The sequence below is a fragment of the Impatiens glandulifera genome, chromosome 5, assembly GCF_907164915.1.
Source record: "Impatiens glandulifera chromosome 5, dImpGla2.1, whole genome shotgun sequence".
In the NCBI taxonomy this organism is placed as follows: Eukaryota; Viridiplantae; Streptophyta; class Magnoliopsida; order Ericales; family Balsaminaceae; genus Impatiens; species Impatiens glandulifera.
In genome coordinates this window covers 34,118,378-34,139,178 of record NC_061866.1, presented here as the reverse complement: position 1 = coordinate 34,139,178, position 20,801 = coordinate 34,118,378, and the positions used below count along the sequence as shown (strand labels likewise).

Sequence of the window (20,801 nt, the reverse complement as noted above, 5' to 3'; positions counted from 1 at the left end):
ACTTCAATAATATATAAAAAAAATGAAATTATACTTTCTATGTAGTTTTCTAATTTCAACTTCTTTTTTACTTTGGAATTTCAGTTCTAACATTTTTTTTTCCTTTTCTGTTATTGTGAATTTTATTTATTTATTTGACACTAAGTTTACATCTTTAATATATATTCTGTTAATAATATTTTTTGTGAGTTAATTAAATTATTTCTTAATGTGAAAAATATATGTTAATCTAACTAACATATTTCAAAGTTGCTATTAAATTTTTTTATTAATTTTATAATTTATAGAATAAATAGAATAAATAGAAATGTAAATATATAAAAATATCATTTTATTATTTTTAAGAATTATATTACTGGGATATTTTCAAATATAAGAATCAAATTGAAATTCAAGAATGGATTAAAATTTTAATTCTAATTCCACTTGCATCAATTCAAAAGCATCTAAATCAACTAAAGAAACTATTGATTGAAGTGAGGATGGATGATTACACTACAATGAAATACTAACCTCTTCAAGGGTTAAATTTTGATTAAAAAAATTAAAATAAAATGAAAACAAATAACTCTCGACGAAGAGTCAAAAGCTATTACCAAGATTCTCGTGTTCATCGGGATGAAACAAAACATATAGAGAATGGCCAACACTTAAGACAACTCATTCAATAAGATGATGTGCCCTATTCAACCAAATAGGTTTAAAGAGCATATCTTAGCAATCAATAAAAGGATTGTATAGAACACAATAAAATAAAAGGATTGTGTGTATATGTATTGGCTTGACCTACCAATCAATAAAAGGATTCTATCTTTTACAACAGACAAAAATAAAAATCTTCAAATCCTATAATGTAAAAGAGAACATGTTTTCAAGGGATGCTTTAGTATACAATATGAATCCATATTGAAAGCAAATATTGAACATTATTCTAAGTTCCGGTATTAAAAAAATTTAAGAATTTCAAAGAGAGTTCTACAAACAAAACCCACAAAAACTCAAAAAATGATCCATTTTCAGTAATCCGTCCCTGCCTCCTTTTCTCCTTCTATAACACTTTGAAGCAGAAAATTGTGAAAGATCAAATGTCTGTTTTCATGACAAAATCCATCAACTTCTTTTTTACCTCTTCCAAATTAGATTGGTTCTGGTGGCAGTACTTTCAAGCCACGCATCCACTCGCAGAAACTCGGTTCATCGAAGTGCACAAAACTACTTTTCAACTTGGTCCTCTGCTCAGTCGACAATGCCCGGAGTTGTGGGAATCTTGCCTCCTGCAATCATTGAGAAAAATGAAAATGCCATTAAAACCATGATGGAGGTTAAAATTGCATCGATCATAGTAGAAATCGTGATCCTACGAATCGTGATAAACTAGTATAACTAGAATATGAATTTTCCCTTCTAAAAGATTATAGGCCTTGTTTCTTCTCATTCTCGTTTCTTTTTCTACCCTAAATTCATTGGCCATTTTCCACGAACCTCCCATTGACATTATAGGCCTATTTGGAAACATGATAGATATCCCCCATCTGGATGTAGATCCATGTGAGATCACACGTTTGGAAACAAACAAAACTTGGATACAATGTGAATATTGGAATGAAATGGAATTATGTTATGAATTTCCCATCTAGATACCTGCTCATAAGGAGGATCTTTGTGCGCTGGTATCAACCGAGGTACAAAAAATCGAGCCTGTGAACTACCCTCCTGTTACCGCAATCAATCAATCAAGCACTTTTAAACATCACTATTATTCATTCCTTTTCGTTAAAAATAATAATAATAATTCATACTTTAAATGCTAATATCCTTGGAGCAGGAAACCTCATTTCTGTTATCTCTTCAGCCAATGTTCTACAAGCTGCCAAAGCTGCAGCACTTTTTCCTTCTTGTATCGAAAGTTCAGCTCCCTGAATAAACATATACACAAGCAAATATAACCTACAAATTAGCAATACCCGCAGACTCTTACAACTTGAACTACACGGCTAGGTAAAGAAAACGAAAGCAAATGAAAGGTAAGATCCCGAGCAACTCAAAAAACCTAATGCAATAAATTTAGTTAGCATACATACCAACCAAATGAAGACATCGGTTCCATGATCAAGAACAACCGCCGCATCGGATTGCATAGCAAGATCATGAGCAGGTAATTCCTCGAATGTCCCACCCTCCCGATGCATTAAACACCTAGGCGCCATCATTCGTAGAGACAAATCAAACGAAGCATTCAAAAACAAATTCCTCAAAACCGACCTCTCATCTTCATGTCCAATAATACTACCCAAAAGGGGACCCCTCCTAAGATGAAACAACAACTCCGGCAACAAGGAAAGCTCCTTTGGAAAACGGTTAACCTTCGATTTCTTCGGCATGTGGGACCCAAATTTCAAAGCGATATCCTTAATTCTCTCATCTAACATAACCCGCATCTCATTCGCATCCGAAAACGATTTTGCTTGCAGCAACGACCTCTTAGCAATCAAAACCGCCGCCACCTCATCGTGAACACTCTCTAGATACGCCGAAATGCTATCCACAGTAGGCAAACGAACGGTAATCACCCTCAAAATATCAGCCTGATATATATTCGAGTACTGAACGGAAAACTGAAAGTATACATAATCGCTCTTGATATCTCCCCCTATCTCCATTGAAATCGAGAAGCTTTGCGTTTCCTCGACGCTGAGAATCTGCATAGAAACCGCAGCGTCATTCTTAAAATTCTCATGACTGTCGGTTTGCGCAGCCACGGCCGGTCCTATAACTTGTGAAACCGAAATATTATCCGAGCACCGAATTTCCAACAGCCCTTGAGAACCGGCCGTCCTAGAGGAAGCCCTTTGTAGGTTAACACCAAACGCCTCCCCGAAATCATCATGTAGGATAACCACCCCGCCAGAGGCCTTCGCCAGCGGTTGCAGCGTCGGAACTCTAGCCGGACAAGTTCCCGCGATTAGAATGTCAGTTACTATGTTATTCCGGTGAGCTTCTCGCCCGAGATTCTCCATCCATTTAAGCGCGGTTTTCTCCATGTAGGGGTAGTTCGGATGACTAACCGAATGTGGAACCGATCCAGGACCAAACGTGTTTGGCCCTCCTGCACAAACTATAACCCTAGCGTTTACTGCATTTCTCTTGACGATATCAGCCGATGGGCCTTGGATTATTCCGAAAGCAACTTCCACAGCTGTTCCTAGACATCGGTCTCTAGAAGCTTCAGGAAGGTTCCGTTTATAGGGACGAAACGACGAAAAGATCGAATGAGCAACCGGGAGGGACGCATGAACGGTCGATAAATACAACCCAGTCCCGTAAATCAACGATTTCAACGCGTCCTTCGTGGGTGATATTTGCCCCGGCAAGACATCTGCAGAAGCAGTTGATTCCTCTGAGAAATCGTAAACAGAGACCGTTCGACCGTAAGTTATGATCCCAATTCGAGTCGTTTGCGGAAGAGAATCAAGAAACGCATGCAACGAACTTTGTAGATGTTGGAGATGCGATTCGTCTAGACATTCGTCGATTACGAGGACGATGAGGGACGATGTTCTTGAGTCGGAAATGGGGGAGAAACCTGTCCTTCTTGATTGAACGTATTCAACGAGTGGAGAATACAGTTCGGGGAAACAGCGAAGCTCTTCTTTAGATGGAACGATATACTCTCCTTCACTACCGTTAAGATTCCTGCAAATTATACATTGCCATTGACCTGACCCTGTTAAGATTTCGCAATAAGGGTTTGAAAAGGCGCCGCAGCTTTGACAGCGATGGGGTTCTCGTTGGATGATTTGGGGGCATGATGAAATATCTCCTCCGGGTGAAACCAATGCTCCAAATCCTAAGCTTGGTACGTTCCTCAACTTCTTTAGTTTCAAAACCTAAAACAATGTACATATTTTCAGATGCTAAAGATCGAGATCGATCGATCAATCAATCAATCGAAAGAGAATGAAAAGAAAGAAACCTTGTGAGCGGAGAACAAGACGTATGGTGATTCGCCAACAGGGGTATATGAATCATCGTGGTGGATCTGGGGAGAATTGGGTAAAGGGGATTCTGAAGAGAGAGCTAAAGGTTGTGGGGTTGATGGAGATGTTCGGATCGGGACTGCTGCTGGTTGGATTGGGGAAGAGAAGACGGGAGGACCGGGTGGGGTGCTTAAATGAAGGAGGGGGCTTCCTCCTCCTGCTCCTCCTCCTGCTGTTGTTCTTATACCATTAAGGGGTGGAGGGGTTTTAATGGAAGGTGAATGATTGTGATCTTGAGGGATCATTACTTGTGGATGAAATCTAGGACCTGTTGTAGAAGATGAAGTTGGGTTTTCCATTCAATCAAGCAATTCTTCTTCTTGGCATGGAGATCCGATGAAACCCAGATGACTAAGATTGAGTTTGAGCAAGAAGAAGATGAGAAAGATGGGAATTTGAAACAAGGAAATGAATTAAGAGATGGGATTTGATACCTTTGATTGTTGTGAAATGGAAGAAAGAAACGGCAAGATTGAAAGTGATTTCTTCTATATCTTCTCTACTACTCTCTACTTGTTGTTGCGACGGACCAAAACCTTCAATCCTCTTTCTCTCTCTTCCTTGAGACCAAATGGTGGCCGAGTCGACTCGCGCAGGATTAATAAACACATGACGAACCTAACCTTAAATAACTAATATTTATTTTTATAACTTGTTCAAATAAAAATAATAATAATAATAATAATAAACAATATTATAAATAGTCTAAAAAAAATAAAATAAACATTTTTAGTTCGATTTTCAAGTTCAAAAGTAAACCGAATCATCGTTATTTTTTAAATGCTGATATTTTTAAAAAATATATAGATAGATAACATAATCCTCAAACTACTCACTCTTGAGCCGCTCGATTAAAGTTCGACTTCAGTTTGACTTTGACCAAATTCGAGTCGAGCTCGAGACGGGATTCTTCGAGCCGACTTGTTTAATATTCAAGTCGAGCTCATATAATACTTACTCGATGATGACTTGTCGAGCTTTTTTCGAGCTTAATAATATATAATATATTTTTATTTATTTTGATATCAAAACTTAAAATTTAAAATAAATATTTTTTCATTCACAAATATATTTGAAATTTTAATTTTAATTCAATTTTTTTAGTCGAGTCGAGCCGAAGTTATAAGTAAATAGTTTAGTTGAGTCGATCTTGAGCTTAAATTTATAAATTTGTACGAGTTCGATTTGGAGTTCAATCACCTCAACTTGACTCATTTACGGTCTTAAACATAACTCTTAAATAAACATAGTTTTATTAAAAATGAACACTTTTAATTTATAAGGTTTAGCTGATAACACTAAGAATTAGATTATTTTAAAAGATTTATTTATTTTTTAATAAAAATAATCAATTTCAAATTGGGTTGGTTAAGTTGTTATATTTTACTATAAAAATATTTTCTTTTATAGTGTATTTTATCTCAAAGTAGATTGGATTAAATAAGAATTTGAGATATAATTTAATTAAACATAAATTTTAAATTTATAATGTTTTTCATTTAAACCTAAATTCAAATTTAGATGGAAAAAATATTTTCATGTGATAATATTTGATTAAGCTAGTTTCTATTAGTTGAAATAATTGTAAGTTTAAGATATAATATTAAAATATAATGAGTTGTAAGGAATAAGTGTGGTTCCATGTTGGATTTGCATAATACAATTTTAAAGTTACATCATTTTCAAAAAGAAAATATTAAAAGCAAAATCAAGTCATAAACAAATATTAGAACTTAATAAAATTGCTGGTTGTCCCCAAATTTATAAGAGACCAATGTCAATAATCATTCACAAATGTACTAATTTTCTACATTAAAAATAAAATAATAATTAATAAATATATATTAAAATGTTTGAAATTATATTAATAAGAATGGTCATCTAAAATATGATAATAAATCCACTATTTTATATTATTAAAATTTATTTTAAATTGATATTTCTTTTTAAAACAAATATTAAAGCATAGATTTTTAATTATTGTTGGTCTTTTATTTCTCTAGTTTTGGGTTTTATTTAAGTACATTATTTATTTGTTATTTTAAAATTAAAGATGAGACCCTATATATGCACATCTAATAATTCATATTAATTTTAAAGAATTAATTAAACAAAATATACAAATGAATATAATTTTAATTTAAACTAATTTTCTTAACTTTCTTCTTTTCAATGCCTGATTTTGTTTCAAGAACCACATTACAAATTTCCAATGTACTTCAAAATATACAACAACAAATACACACATTTCTTCAAACTTCCAGCTAAAAAATAAATCTTCCTAAAATCCAAGTAAAAGCAAAAGACAAACAGGGATTTCAATAGGACTCATTTCGAAATCGAATTTCTCGAGGATCCAAAAATCAAAATACTGATCCAGAGTTAGAAACATAAACTGTTTGCAAATGGGATCATAATCTCCTGACTCAAAAAAACAACATTACTTCATAAAAAAGAAGTAAATCAATGTGTGTAAACAAGTGATGATATTCTTGACACAGGGCTCCTCCCCCATATAAATAAAATCCAGGCAAAAAAAGCTAAATTTTCTCTTCCTGTCTCAAAAACAAAATCAGATCCCAAAAAAGAAGACCAAATTTCCCAACAAAAAAAACATCTGATTGTGTCACTGAGAATTTACTACTTACTTGGTCTTAGCCAACAGTTTCAAACCTCCACCATTCTTCCAAACACCACGAACAGGCAATTTACTTTCGTCCACGTTGTCCTTCTCTTCAACTGAAGCAGTTCGATGATCGTCTTGTCTTATATCAAGTAATCTTTCCACCGACCCATCACCAAGCCGTACTCTATGAAACTTCGATGTTTTCTTACGCTGCTGTTGTTGTTTACTGCTTTTTCCCACCACTTCAACCTTACTTGGACCAGGAAGTGGCGGTTGAGGAGGAGCATGTAATAAAATTGTTTTCTCCCGCGGCTCATCAATCGCTACCACCTTTGATTTTCCTTTCCCACCACCTCCTCTATATCCATCCTTCATCAATACTTCAACCACTCCTCCTTCCTCTGAAGGCCGCCTGAAATCTGACTGCAATTTATGCACAGTTGCCATAATATCATCTGCTAACCTCTCCCTTGAACCTCCTCCTCGTTCAACAACAGCTGCTACATGCTTCCCTTTCTCTTTCTCTTTCTCTTTCCCCTTACCTTTCCCCTTCTTTGATTCGTTGCCTCCATTTTCGCCATTATCTTCATGTCCAAGTCGTGCGAAATTAATTTTATATGTGTCGATGAGCTCTCTTTGCTTATTTACATCAGGGCAGAGTCTAGCTAACTCGACAACAAGATGTAATAAGCCAAATTGTTGAACGTATGCCAGATAAGCTTCTGTATCCACAAGTCCTTGTCGATACTCTCCAGATATGGTTTTAAAAATAGAATATTTTTCTTCGTCGAAGTTTAGAGCTAACCGGATTCTTTCCACTAAAGACTTGTTTGCTGTTTGTACGTCTTCCACCTTAAGAACGGTCTGGCTTGGCACCTTTCGGACTACTGAAGATACTGGAGGGAAATCGAGAACTCGTTCACTCGAAACAAGGTTTGGGGCGGAAGAGGAATGAATAATCTTGATCGCAGAACCAGAATGTGAATGTGAAGATGAAGAAGAAGCAGAAGAAGATTGACGAATTGAACTGGATGCAACATTTGTTGTTGTAGACCTAGTATGTATTTGGCTTACACTTGCAGAAGAAGATGGAATGGGACCTCGGTTTACAAATGGCCATGCTGGAGCCGGACTGGAGACTTTCGCCTTTCTCTTGTTTTTACGTTGAAGATGGGCTGCCATAGAATAATTCGTAGGATTAGCTTCAGCATTTCGTTTTGTTTTTTGTTGATTACCAGGAAGAGGAGGGAAAGCAGTCTCCTCCAGCGCGTTCATTGAGTTAGACACAGCTTGACGATATTTTGAGGATCGATCCCCATCTGTGGTTGTAAAGGATTCGAATGATTCAACAATTGAATCGATATCGGAAATCCTTCCATGACCTCTGATTGATTGTACATGTGATGATGATGATGAATCGGGATCTGCTCTAACTGTGCTGTTAGCAGTTTCTAAACTGGCCTGAATTGCCATGGCAAGATGATTATCAGAGGACTCACCACCAAAACCGCGCCCTTCCCTTCCATGGTGGGTTTCTCCATCATTACTTCTCCTATACCGGAAGCTGGTAGGTATCTGTATATAACAGATCGTAGAACCAAAAAGAATAACAGGAAATTAGAAGTTAAAACACATCAGTTTTATATGTCAGCTTAGAGCGAGATAATTCAAGAGAAAAACATAAAAGGGAGTTGGAGTTGGTAATTGTAACATGCCTGAAGGGCAGCACTGCGCTTGGAACGTGACATGCGTCCTCCATGCTCTAAAGTATTATGCCTCTGAAAATAAAGAGAACAAATAATTACGGTGTGTTGAATAAAACTGAACATTAAATGATGGAAGCTCAATCCTGAATTTTAAGTGTTGAATTAGTTGAGTGTAAAATAAATGTTGGATAAGCCAAATGAAAATATCTTCATTTTAAGTACTTGATATGTAAGTTGATTTGATAAAATGTGAATATAAGGTTGGTTAACTGCTTAAAGTCTAGTTTACCCTTATAGCGACATAATTTGATTGGGTCTAGGGGTTAAACGCTCTTACTATATTACCAAGTGAAGTTATTCATAGCTTATCTAATTAAGCCAGATTTTTAAGTGAGACTGGATCTAAATAATGAAGTGGTTTTATGTAACGACTATCAAATAAACTAATTCAGATAGGTACTTAATCATTAAGATTAAGTGATAAATTGTGTTATCAGCTTTGTTTACACAAGAAAGGCATAAAAGATAACAACCTTGAACTCTGCCTCATGTTGGAAGACTATGAACTTTTTAGCCAGACACGCTTCATCCTCGCAGAGGAAATGTTCTCGACGGAAATGGACCTGTGTCAAAGTCCAGGTCCTATCAGATATTAAGAAGATTGTAGGCATTATAGTTGAGAGAAAGGATTTAAATCAAACCTCCATGTCATCATAATTCTTGTAGTACTCATATTGTCCAGGATGCTGACTAGAAGACGAAACAAAACGGTCTTAATTGTTTGTTCTGTATATGGCAAGAACAATTACAAGGAAGAAAACTGTATATTGTATACTACTACTACCTTTGGCATATGTGGCATTTATAGTGTTCAGTTGACATGTGTGTGTATAGTTCATTGTCACCATAAAAAGGTGACCTGCAGAAATCACACAAAGGATGCCCTGTAAAGCCACCTCTTTCGGACTCAGTACCGTCAACCTCAGAGTCACCACTACTAATATGATGTTTTAGCTGTTCCCTAGTGTATAGCTTTTGTTCACAAATGAATACCTGATTAATTTGCAAAAGGAACAAATTAAGATAACTATATCAAACTGAATGTAAATGTAGTGTGTATCCTATACGGTAACAAAATAATAAAGTTGGTTGATGATTTGAATGATGCAATGGAAGATCAGAGAGTGGGTTATTTGGAAATAGTCCCAAATAAACCACATCAAACAAGACTCAAATCACAAAGAGATGAGCAAACAGCATTTAGAAGTAGCTTATATCCTTCATGGTAACAAAACAAAGAGGAGCAATCTCGAAACACAAAGAGATACTATACTAGTAGCAAAGATCAATTAGCTAGCACAAATAAGATGAACTCCATTATAATAATACAAATAGATCTTATCAACCAGTAAGTCAACACAATACAACAATGTAAGAAATCCAATCAAAACAGAACGACATCACAATAACTCAAAAGGAAATCGAGCAAACAGTCATGAACTGATATAGAGCAGTAAGAACAAATAAAGAACAGACAGAGAAGAAAAGAGGAAGACACAAAGACTGTAAATTTGATAGCACTAGCAACCCTAAATTGTAACCTAGACCTAGATGCTTGGTATCATCAGTTTTGTCAATTAACAAATATGTCTATCTAAGCTATCAACAATACCTCATCTAATTACTAAAAACAAATATATGAAATTTCATGATTATCTACATTTTGCCAACAAGTAGATATGAAAGCTGAAAAGAAATAAATTTGTATCCTTGAAAGGCAAAGAAAAGTGTGATTCATTCAGAATAAAAAAAAGATGTAAAGGAATCACCTTCCTTCCTTCCAAGCACAAACTACACATGATCAATCTATGCTGATGGTGCAGATGCCCCTTTAGTTGATCAATATTCCTGAACCTACCACGGTGTTTTGTTCCATCAATTTGATGACCCTCATTCTTATCACATTCACTGCATGATAGCCTACACATAGCCTTAATCATCTTGTAATGCTCCAAGTCATCAAATAAAGACTGAGTGTCCTCATGATACCAATAAGACCCAACTCGACCTTCCTTCAACTCAGATGGCAATAATGAGAAGTCACTTATTACCCTTGAGTAGTCCCCTAACGCCTGCAGAATCAATAAAATTTATTAAATTCTGGAGAAGAAACGAACGGAGGTGAAAGAGATCAAACAAGGGAAGTCACCTTAGTAGCGAATACGATATCAGACTCGGCCTTGCAAATACAGCAACGGCGATCATTGCAGATGAAACGAAGGCGAGCGACGCAGATAGTACAGACCTCACGGTGACCGCATGGTCCATAGGCTACCCATTCGAGAGTCTCCGCACAGACCGCGCAACTATCGTCCATTCTCTATCCCCTGGAAGATGATGATTTGGAGCTCCTTTACAAAGCCAATGTATTTCAATCGGAGGCAGAAATCTGAAACGCTGGCCTAGGGTTTTTACTACGAGAAGACAGGCACCAAAAAAAAAAAAATACTGCTTAAAGATGATCCTGAATCTGATTTAAATTAACTATGACTTATTTATTTTAGATCATTTACTTGTATATATTTATTAATTAAATATTCATTTTTTTCTTTCTTTACTTTTTTTATTAATTAATTAATTAATTTTTTTTTACTTTTTATTTTATTGATTAATTAATTAATTTTGTTTTTCATTTATCTATTTTTCTTCTTTTATATTTGATATTTGTTGATTTTAATTTTATTTATTTCAACTACTTTTTTTCGTTCTTTCTATATCATTGATTATTTTAAAAAAATTTGTTCTCAATTATTTAATTAAATAATAATATATATTAATTCATCGAACATCAAAATAATAATAATCAAGATTATAAAAAAAAATAATAATTTTGTTTACTATTATTATAAATATGAATAAAAAAATTAAATATAAATACTATTAATTTCATTTTTATTTATATTAAAGAAAAAAAATTAAATATAAATACTATTAATTTTATTTTTATTTATATTAAAAGAAAAAAATTACAAAATATTACAAAGAAAAAAAATAAAAGAAGATAAATAAATAAATAAATAAAATAAGTGAGAGAAATTAATTAATTAATTAATAAAAATAAAAAAGAGATAAAAAATGAAAATTTAATTAATAAATATATAAATTTAAAAAAAACATTTGTTAACTAATTGAGCCAATTTTTTTTATAGTATGTTTGTGTTTTAATTAACTTTTATTAATTTACACGTTTGATTGAGTTAGTTGTACAAATACATTTAAATTAATTTTTTTTCTAAAAAAAAGTAAAATTAACACTTTTGAATTTTGATGTACCTAACTTAAAAATGCTTAGTCTAATTTTATGGAATTATTTATAAATATTTTCCTAATTTGTTATTTTTAATTTTAGACATCAGTTAATCAATTTCTTGATGATTTATCAATTAGATCCAAAATATAAAAAATGATATTAATTGGATTATATTTTTGAATAAGTCTTGATTAAATAATATGTAGGATATTACCAAAAAAAAACTTTAATAAAAAAATTCTAAAATAATAATAATGACTGATAAAAAAATATATTTGGGTACAATAATATATATAATAATAATAATTAATTAATTTGAATTTACTTGGGTAAACGGGAAATTGGACTAAATGACCCTAAAGATAGGGTCATTTGCGTCCGTGGTCACTGATAATGAAATTTGATCTGGTGACTACTTTATTTTTTTTGGACGAAATTACCCTTTTCACGTAACGCGAAGGGACTTCGCGTTTCGCGAAGTGAGACGCTGTGAAAAGTCCAGAATACTCTTACTATATAATATAACCCGGTCATCTTTTTTTCATTTCTTTTCTTCCCTTCTCTCTCTTCCCTTCCACTTTTCTCCTTCTTCTCTCTAAACTCGCAGGCGACGGAGGTAAACGGCGGCGATACACTCAATGAGCTCCACGACGAGCACAAGCACTGTAACACTTGGTAAATTTATGTACTTCAAGTTTATTGTTGTTCATTTATGTATTTTCGAATCACTGTGTTGTTTAGGGTTTCATCTGATGATACTTCCCGTTTCGCTAAGTACTTCCCGTTTCGCGAAGTACTTCCCGTTTCGCGAAGTACTTTCCGTTTCGCGAATGGTTTCCATTTCACAGTATTAATTATCCCGTTTCCATTTTTCTTGGAGCCGAAGTTTTCGTTTTCTATAATGGAGAGTGGAAAGCTGATGCTAATGGAATATTGTATTTTGATGCCTCTTCAATCAAAACATTGGATTTACCCCAAAGTACTCGTTATGCTGAATTAATTGATAAACTCCATGAAAGACTTCACGTGCAGAAATCTACGTATGATTTAGTGCTGCAAGTGAAGTATGATATTCCGAATATCACAAATCCTAGACCCGTTTTTATTGAAGAAGATGAGGATTTAAACATATATTTATCACGCTTGATTTTGGGTCGAACTGTGTCACCATTGTGTGTGTCTGTAGTAGAGAAGTCACAATTTACTAAAGAAAAGATACCACTACTTACCTACCCAACTCAATAAAGTATTCTCCCACAATTTACTCAGAAAATTGTACCAGAAGTTGTACCCTCGGAGGTCTTTGTTGAAAGTAATGAAGCCGGAGATAACTCTTTGCCTCACATCCCACTTACTCAGGACTTGCATGCATCGATACCTACACCACATAGTGCGAGAAGAGCATCAACGGGTACACCTACAAGTGCAAGAAGATCATCATTGGGTACACCATGTAATGCAAAAAGATCATCATTTGGTACACCATGTAGTGCAAGAAGATCATCATTTGTTACACCATCGACAGACATATCACCGACAGACATATCACCGACAAACCCCTCATTTGCGTTGGCGTTAACTACTGAAACCGTATTGGAAGTCGGTGCCTTGTTTGAAAATAAAAAAGAACTACAACTGATGCTATATAAATATGCGATGACTAATCATTTTGAATTCAAGGTGGAGAAGTCAAGAAAACATCTTTGGTATGTGAAATGTTTGGATGAGAAATGCAAGTGGAGATTGCGTACCGTGAAAGATAAATTATCTGAGATGTTTGAGATCCGGAAATTCGACCAACAACACTCATGCTCAGTTCTGTCGAGGCTAGAGAAAAAAATACAAACACCAGCATGGGTTATTGGGCAGTGCGTGAAGAGTAAGTACATGGACCATCACCATAATCACTTGCCTAAGAAAATAATTGAAGACATGCAGGCAACTTATGGGGTAAATTTGACTTATAATAAGGCTTGGAGGGCTAGGGAAATGGCATTAGTGGCGGTGCGAGGAACGGTTGAGGATTCATATGAAAAATTACCCTCATACCTTTACATGTTGGAGAAGCATAATCCTGGTACCATAACAGACATCCAAACAGACGAGGTCGGGCACTTCAAGTATATGTTCATGTCTCTAGGCCTCTCTGTTAGGGGTTTCAAAGCCTTTTGTCGTCCCGTATTGTGTGTTGATACCAGTTTTCTTAAGCACAAGGTGGGAGGTCAACTATTGGTGGCTATTGCATTAGATGCTAATGAACAATTATATACTGTCGCATTTGGAGTTGTTGATTCAGAGAATAATAACTCTTGGACTTATTTTATGTAAATATCAGACTACCAACCAACCAGACTACATTAAAACTACAAATATTATAACATGAAATGTAACTTAAGTTCAAGTTCTATCCAAAAAGTAATACAAGATCAGAATACATAAGCACAAGTCAAGTTCTATCCAAAAATCAATAAAAGATTACAATACAAACTAAGGTTCTGTAATTTGATGAAATAACCGGACCGCCATCTTTTGTCTAAAAAACTCCATTTCATTGGAAGTCACCTTCTCTACACCTTGGAGTTTGAGGTTACCCTCCTAAGCAACATGTGATGTACAATAGTTCCTGAGAACTGCAACACTGACGCAGAGACTATATATCTGAATTGGGTATTGTACACCTTCTCCACAAGATCCATTTCCTCAAACTTCATAACAATCTTCTTCAGGCAGAGGGCGCTTTTCCAAGAAATCCGTCCAGGAAAATCAGGAACGGTGGTTTCTGCCATCTACAAAAGGAACAACAACAAAAATATAAGAACAAATACATAAACCACCGCAAACGTTAAGTACTTAACGAAACGATAAGTACTTAACGAAACGATAAGTACTTAACGAAATGTTAAGTACTTAACGAAACGATAAGTAATTCGCGAATCCCTAAACCAGAAACAATAACCAACAACCAGAAACAACCGAAAACCCAAAAACATAAGGCAATAATCAATAACCAGAAACAAGCATTAAACACTAAACCTAACCAAATAAACTGAAACAGCCAAAACCCTAAAACTTAACATGCAAATATGAAAACCCATAACCAAAAAAAGACATGCAACAACCAAAAAAATAATCAAACCTGAGATTAATGGGAAATTAATGAGACGGTTAGAGAGAGAGGATACGAGGGGGATAGAAGACGAGCAGATCGGCCTTGTCAATGTCCTTTAGTGAGACGGTTATAGAGAGAGAGGACTCGAGAGGATAGAAGAGGGAAAATGGAAGAAATGAATGCAGAAATGTTTTTTTTAAAAATATAAGGTATGGCGCGTGCAGATACGCGCGCCTCTTCGACTTCCTACGCACGCGTGCAGAAACGCTAAGTACTTATCGTTTCGTTAAGTACTTAACGAAACGTTAAGTACTTAACGAAACGATAAGTACTTAACGAAACGATAAGTAACTAGCAGAAACGATATCATCTGCAAATATCATCATCGACAAAAGAACAATCAATAAGATGAACAAACTAATGAACCAATATGAACAAATATGATTCAATATGAACCAATATTAACCAATATCACCAAAATGAACATATTTAGGGTTAGGGTTTCATTAAAAAGAACATAAATCGTTTGAAATGAAGATAATAGACAATAAGAACATAAATTCATTTAGGGTTTTTAGATAAAGATACTGGAAACATGAAAATAAAACCATTTGGGTTAGGGTTAGGGTTTCGAATGAAGAAATACAAATAAGAACATAAATCTGTTATATAAACATAGATTCAGGGATGAGGTTTCTTATCTTTGTAGATTTAGGTCATAGTAGTCGTCGTCGCCGGCGACAAACTCAAGAGCAAAGAAAACCTTGAGAGAGAAACAAAATGAGAGAAATGAAAAAATTTGAGTATATATATCAATACTGTTTCACTTCGCGAAACGCGAACTCCCTTCGCGTTACGGGAAAAGGGTAAATTTGTTCAAAAAAAATAAAGTGGTCACCAGATCAAATATTATTATAAGTGACCACGGACACAAATGACCCTATCTTTAGGGTCATTTAGTCCAATTTCCTGGGTAAACATGAAAATTTGACTTACTTTATTTGCAAAATAATATTATTATGTTTAATAATATTAAAATAGTATTTTGGATTTTAATATTTAAAATAATTTAAAGAAAGAATTAAAACCTAATTTATAATTAAGGATTAATTATTATGATAATTAAACCTTAATTGAGGAAACTTTCCAAAATTCCAAAAATAATTTGAGGATAAAATATTTGTATATATTTTATCCAAATTAGACTAAGGAAGAGGTTAACAATATTTAATTATGATTTATTCATGATTTATGTTTAATTCATAACTTAAACCAATTAAATAAAATACTCCAAAATTCTCAAAAAAAAAAATAATAATATGATCATAATTGTTATTATGATTCTAGAAATATTTTTTGTGAATTTTTTTGTGAAAAAATGGATTTAAAAGGAATTAAAGACTAATTTTTAATAACCTTTTAAATAAAAATATAATTGCATAATCATGTGTAGCTGAAATTATGTTTAATCTCTGTAGTAGGATTCTGGACCATCAAATGAGCGCTCAGATCGCATCCAATAGTCCAGACGCTCCCACACAGCCGGATGTAGTGGAGCCACGCGCACGCACCCACACTAAATCAACTAACGGGACAGACTAACCCCGTTAGTCAACGAGGCTGACCGCTAACGAAACCAGACGGAACTCGACGTCCCGTTACACAAAATGACGCTGTTTTGTTCGTCTTCTTTGTAGGGATGCAGGGGTCGCCAAATTCGCGATCATCGCTAGTGTCCAATCTTCCAGAAGCTCTAACTTCGACCATAGGTGATCAAATCCGATGATTTCTTTGTCTACACGTTCCTATTGTACGCCTACGTTTCCCCCTTATCCTCCAGCCTTATCCTGTTGTAGATAAGGTTGTTAGATGCCGGATAGGATTTTAGGGATAAGCTCGTCGGAGGTTAATTTTGTCTCAAATTAACCCTCTTTAGCCGACCTTCCCCTACTATAAATACACCTACCCTTCCACTACCAAATCATCAAACAAATTTCCACAAATTACAATTCAATTCAACCTGATTTAAGACTTGCAGATTCCGGCAAATAACAGTTTTTGTCAAAACTTTCTCCAGTGATCCAAGCTTCGATTCAGGCTTTAGATAGCTTCCAACATCTCCCAGAAATATTTTCCAACTGTTGATATGAAACCAGAAGCCTTGAATTTCGATTTGTAATTGAAATTTTTGAATTTCTTTAATTTTTCTTGTTTGATCAGTATGATCGTGTTCTTATGTTTGATTGTATGATTTCTTTGTTGAAAATCATTATGTACATCATGTGTGAGCTTTTTGTTGAAAGAAAATCGATCAAATCATCTTGAATCAAGATTTTGCAAAAATTAGTTTGAAAACTGATTTTTTTTTTAGATGTTGTGTTCTTGATTTTAAACTGGATTTGTTGATCCACATAGTTGCTATACATGATTGTATACATGTTTGAATGATCTCCAAACAACTGTAATCAAGTTTTGATCATGTTTAATCAAATTGAAATTTGAAAAAAAGTTTGAAAATTTGGATTTTTAAAATTTTGTGGTCTTGCTTTTAATATGATTTTGTTGATTCAATTAGTTGTAATACATGTCTATAAACATGTTTGGATGATTTCTATATAACTGTAATCACGTTTGATCAAACTGAAATTTTGGAAAAAAAGTTCAAAAAAATGGATTATTGAAATTTCGTGTTTTGCTTCTAATTCGAATTTGTATATTCAATTAGTTGCAATACATGTTTGTTAACATGTAGGGATGAATCTCAAGTGACTATTTCATCAATTTGATCATGTTTGGTTAAATTGAGTTTTTGGAAAAAGTTGAATTTTGATTCAATCTTCAAAAACTATTTGGATGTTGTTGTAGTGTTCTTGTTTTGGTTTAGATTAGGGTGTAAATGAGCCGAGTCGCTCGTGATTTCCTCGGTCAAAGTTCGATTCGAGTTCGGTCAAAATCAAATTCGAGCCGAGCTCGAGCCAACATGTTTAAATTTCGAGCTGAATTCGAGCTTAGGTAAGACTCGCTTGATGGCTCGTCGAGCTTTTTCGAGCCTAATCATCTAAATTTATTTTTAATATATTTTATTTTATAAACAAGATTTGAAACATACCCATAAGAATATTTATGAACTTATTATTTATATGCCTCCCAAAATATAGTTATAAATTAAAAAATATATGTTATATAATACTTATAACGAAATAAATAGATTTGATATCAATTTAATTATATAAACATAATTTTTGTAAATCAAATCAAAATATAATTATACTAGAATATTATTTAATATATGCAATCTCATTGTATTATATTTTATAAGATATAAAACTATTTTTATTACTATAAAATATTTATCAAGATATACCAAAATAATATTTATAAATTAAAATATATATATATTATATAATACTTATAAGTTATAAAGAAATAATTAAATTTATAAATTTAATTACATAAATATAATTTTTTAAAATCAAATTAAAATATAAGTATAATGTAATATTATATAATATATGCAATCTCGATATATTATATTTTCTAAGATATAAAATTATTTTTATTTCACTATAAAGTGTTTATTTTTCGAAATAAATATAATAAAGTCTAATATGTTTTCAAATTCATCTTAAATATAATACCTGACTTGAAAGTATTGTTTTCAAACTTGCTTGAACATAAATAACTCTCTTAGATATTCTACGTGTATTCTTACGCGAACTAATACGTCCATTCTTACGTGAACCAAATCTTGGCTGAGTAAGAGTTATGGGGCGTAAAACAAAAAAATACGCGAAGGGTTGTACGGTCCGATGAATGGACTCTTGACTTCCATTATGTTTTTTCATATAAAAAATTAATATATAAAAATTTATTTAAATTCGATCTTTTCGAGCCGAACTCGAGCCTATGGTTATATGAACGAGCCGAGTTCGAGCTTAATATTAAAAGCTCGATCGAGCTCGAGCTCGAGCTCGAGCCGAGCCAATAAAAAACGAGTCGAGTCGAACTCGAGCCAGGGCTAGTTCGAGCTCGGCTTGGCTCGTTTACACCTCTAGTTTAGATAAACTATATTCATCATTTCAAAGATAATGGAACAAAAATCAGGCCTTGAAATGACATAATTTAAAAGATCCCAAAATTTGACCTAAAAATGGTGTTTTGAAATTGATCCTTTTAAGATTCTCAAAATCTTGATTTATATTAGGTCTTTTGTTCTTCATGATCATATGAACCTATTGTAGCTTACGGATTGTGATTTCGACATCCCAATCAAAAGTTATAGGCATATGAAGTGTTGGACCAAAATAAGAACACCCCGTCCAAATATTTTGCCTTAGGGCCGAGGAAACTGACCTATGACTGACATAATTGACCCAGGACAGTAAAACTAACCTAGACACTTGACTTAGGACCGGTGAAACTACCTTAGACACTTAAACTATGATCGGTAAACCTAACATTGACTTTTAACCAAGGACCGATGCAACCGAACTCTAGCCTAGCCTAAGACTAATGATTAGGACCTAACCCCACTTAAGCCTAGGACCGACGCAACCAAACCCTAGCCCTAGCACTAGGACCGATGTTTCCAATCTTAGGACATAGCCTCATCTTAGCCTAGGACTGGAAAAACCAAACCCTAGCCCTAGCCTAGGACCGACGATTAAGCCTAGTCTCATCCTAGCCTAGGACCGACGCAACTGAACCCTAGCCTTAGCACTAGGACCGATGTTTCCAATCTTAGGACCTAGCCTCATCTTATCCCGGGACCGATAAAACCAAACCCTAGCCCTAGCCTAGAACCGACGATTAAGCCTAGTCTCAAATTAACTTAGGACCGATAGAACCAAGCCCTATCATAAGATCGAACCCCCATTTAACCCTAAAACCTCTACACCTAACCCTAGCCCTAGGCCTAAGTCCCCATCTAAAAGTGGACTAATCAACCTAATATTGTATTACTATGTTGGAATATCCCCCGGCTAGTCCACAACTTCGAGTGAACTAGTCGACCTCTAGTTTTGTACAACTATGTCATCATGAATATGGGAGAACTACGTGAGACCTGATTCTTCCAAAGAATATAAAAGAATATATCAAGGACAACTAGAAGATACGTAGACATCCTTTGTATAGGTCCGGTCTCAGAAAGCTCAAAGAGCTCATTAAGATCAAAAAGCTCAAACTCGAAATAATGAACTATTGTCAGTTCTATCCACACAGGGTCTTAGAACAGTGAGAACCCTGATTCTTTCCACCAATTGGTGATAAGGATTTTAGGAAACAAGTAAAGACGAAAGTCAAAAGCATCTCTTGCAATCAAACTACGATTGATCTCCAAAACCCAGAGTTTCTAGAAAACTTCTATCGATGGATATCCTTAATAAGCTCGTTTCGTGCTACGCAATTATCCAGAAAACTAACCCTAAAGGGAAGGCTTTTGAAAAAGAAATGGAATAAACCCCCAAAGGCCAAGCCAAAGCCGTAATTTGAGAAATGACATCTCATTCCCCTTTGTATTAGAGAACAGAGAGAACTATACTCAATCCTTCCAAAAAAATCATCTACAAAAATCCCCTACAGGTCGAGGTGAAGTCATCATTCATACTCACTCGGGCAGCTACCCCGATGACTATCGTAAGAGCAGAACGTGTCGTCCTCCCGATACCCCCAGGGACCAAAAACAAACAAATAATAATAGAAAACACTCCCGTGTAGGTTGAGGTGTTGAAATAATCGTTTATGCTCACTTGGGCAGATGTCCCGATGTCTATCGCAAGAGCAAAACGTATCGATTCCACTAGATATACCCTAGAATTCAAAAAAAGAAAAAAAGAAAAAATTTCCCAAGCCGGAAAGTTGAAACTCTTTCTGTGATTATGTCCGGAGTAATCGAACTTTTAAATAATTACGGCCCATAGAAAAAGCAATCAAAAATATAACTAAACATGATTCTCAAGGTCACCTTCCCCGCAAGTTAACATCTTGGAAAATCGTCTGCATGAGATCAAAT

At 34.4% G+C, this 20,801-nt stretch overlaps 2 protein-coding genes across 4 annotated transcripts; both read right to left on the bottom strand.

The window, feature by feature from the left end:
- Window positions 1-869: 869 nt before the first annotated feature.
- On the bottom strand, window positions 870-4,622 carry LOC124937932 (protein transport protein SEC23). 3 transcript variants are annotated; one of them, XM_047478270.1, is made up of 7 exons: window positions 4,472-4,622; window positions 3,974-4,388; window positions 2,082-3,887; window positions 1,800-1,916; window positions 1,642-1,713; window positions 1,127-1,274; window positions 870-1,056 (listed from the first exon to the last, which is right to left on the bottom strand). In XM_047478270.1, the coding sequence occupies exons 2-6, from the start codon at window positions 4,334-4,336 to the stop codon at window positions 1,137-1,139; spliced, it is 2,496 nt and encodes an 831-aa protein (XP_047334226.1). In that variant the 5' UTR covers window positions 4,337-4,388; window positions 4,472-4,622; the 3' UTR covers window positions 870-1,056; window positions 1,127-1,136. The 3 variants fall into 3 exon arrangements, with proteins under 3 accessions (XP_047334226.1, XP_047334224.1, XP_047334225.1); XM_047478268.1 differs by having other exon boundaries at window positions 870-1,274; XM_047478269.1 differs by having other exon boundaries at window positions 870-1,274; window positions 3,974-4,390; window positions 4,478-4,622.
- A 1,562-nt stretch (window positions 4,623-6,184) lies between these two features.
- LOC124938745 (E3 ubiquitin-protein ligase HEL2-like) lies at window positions 6,185-10,834 on the bottom strand. Its single transcript, XM_047479245.1, has 7 exons — window positions 10,579-10,834; window positions 10,199-10,501; window positions 9,214-9,422; window positions 9,071-9,119; window positions 8,903-8,992; window positions 8,379-8,441; window positions 6,185-8,238 (listed from the first exon to the last, which is right to left on the bottom strand). Exons 1-7 carry the CDS (start codon window positions 10,744-10,746, stop codon window positions 6,682-6,684), a joined length of 2,439 nt encoding a protein of 812 aa, XP_047335201.1. The 5' UTR covers window positions 10,747-10,834; the 3' UTR covers window positions 6,185-6,681.
- Window positions 10,835-20,801: the final 9,967 nt, after the last annotated feature.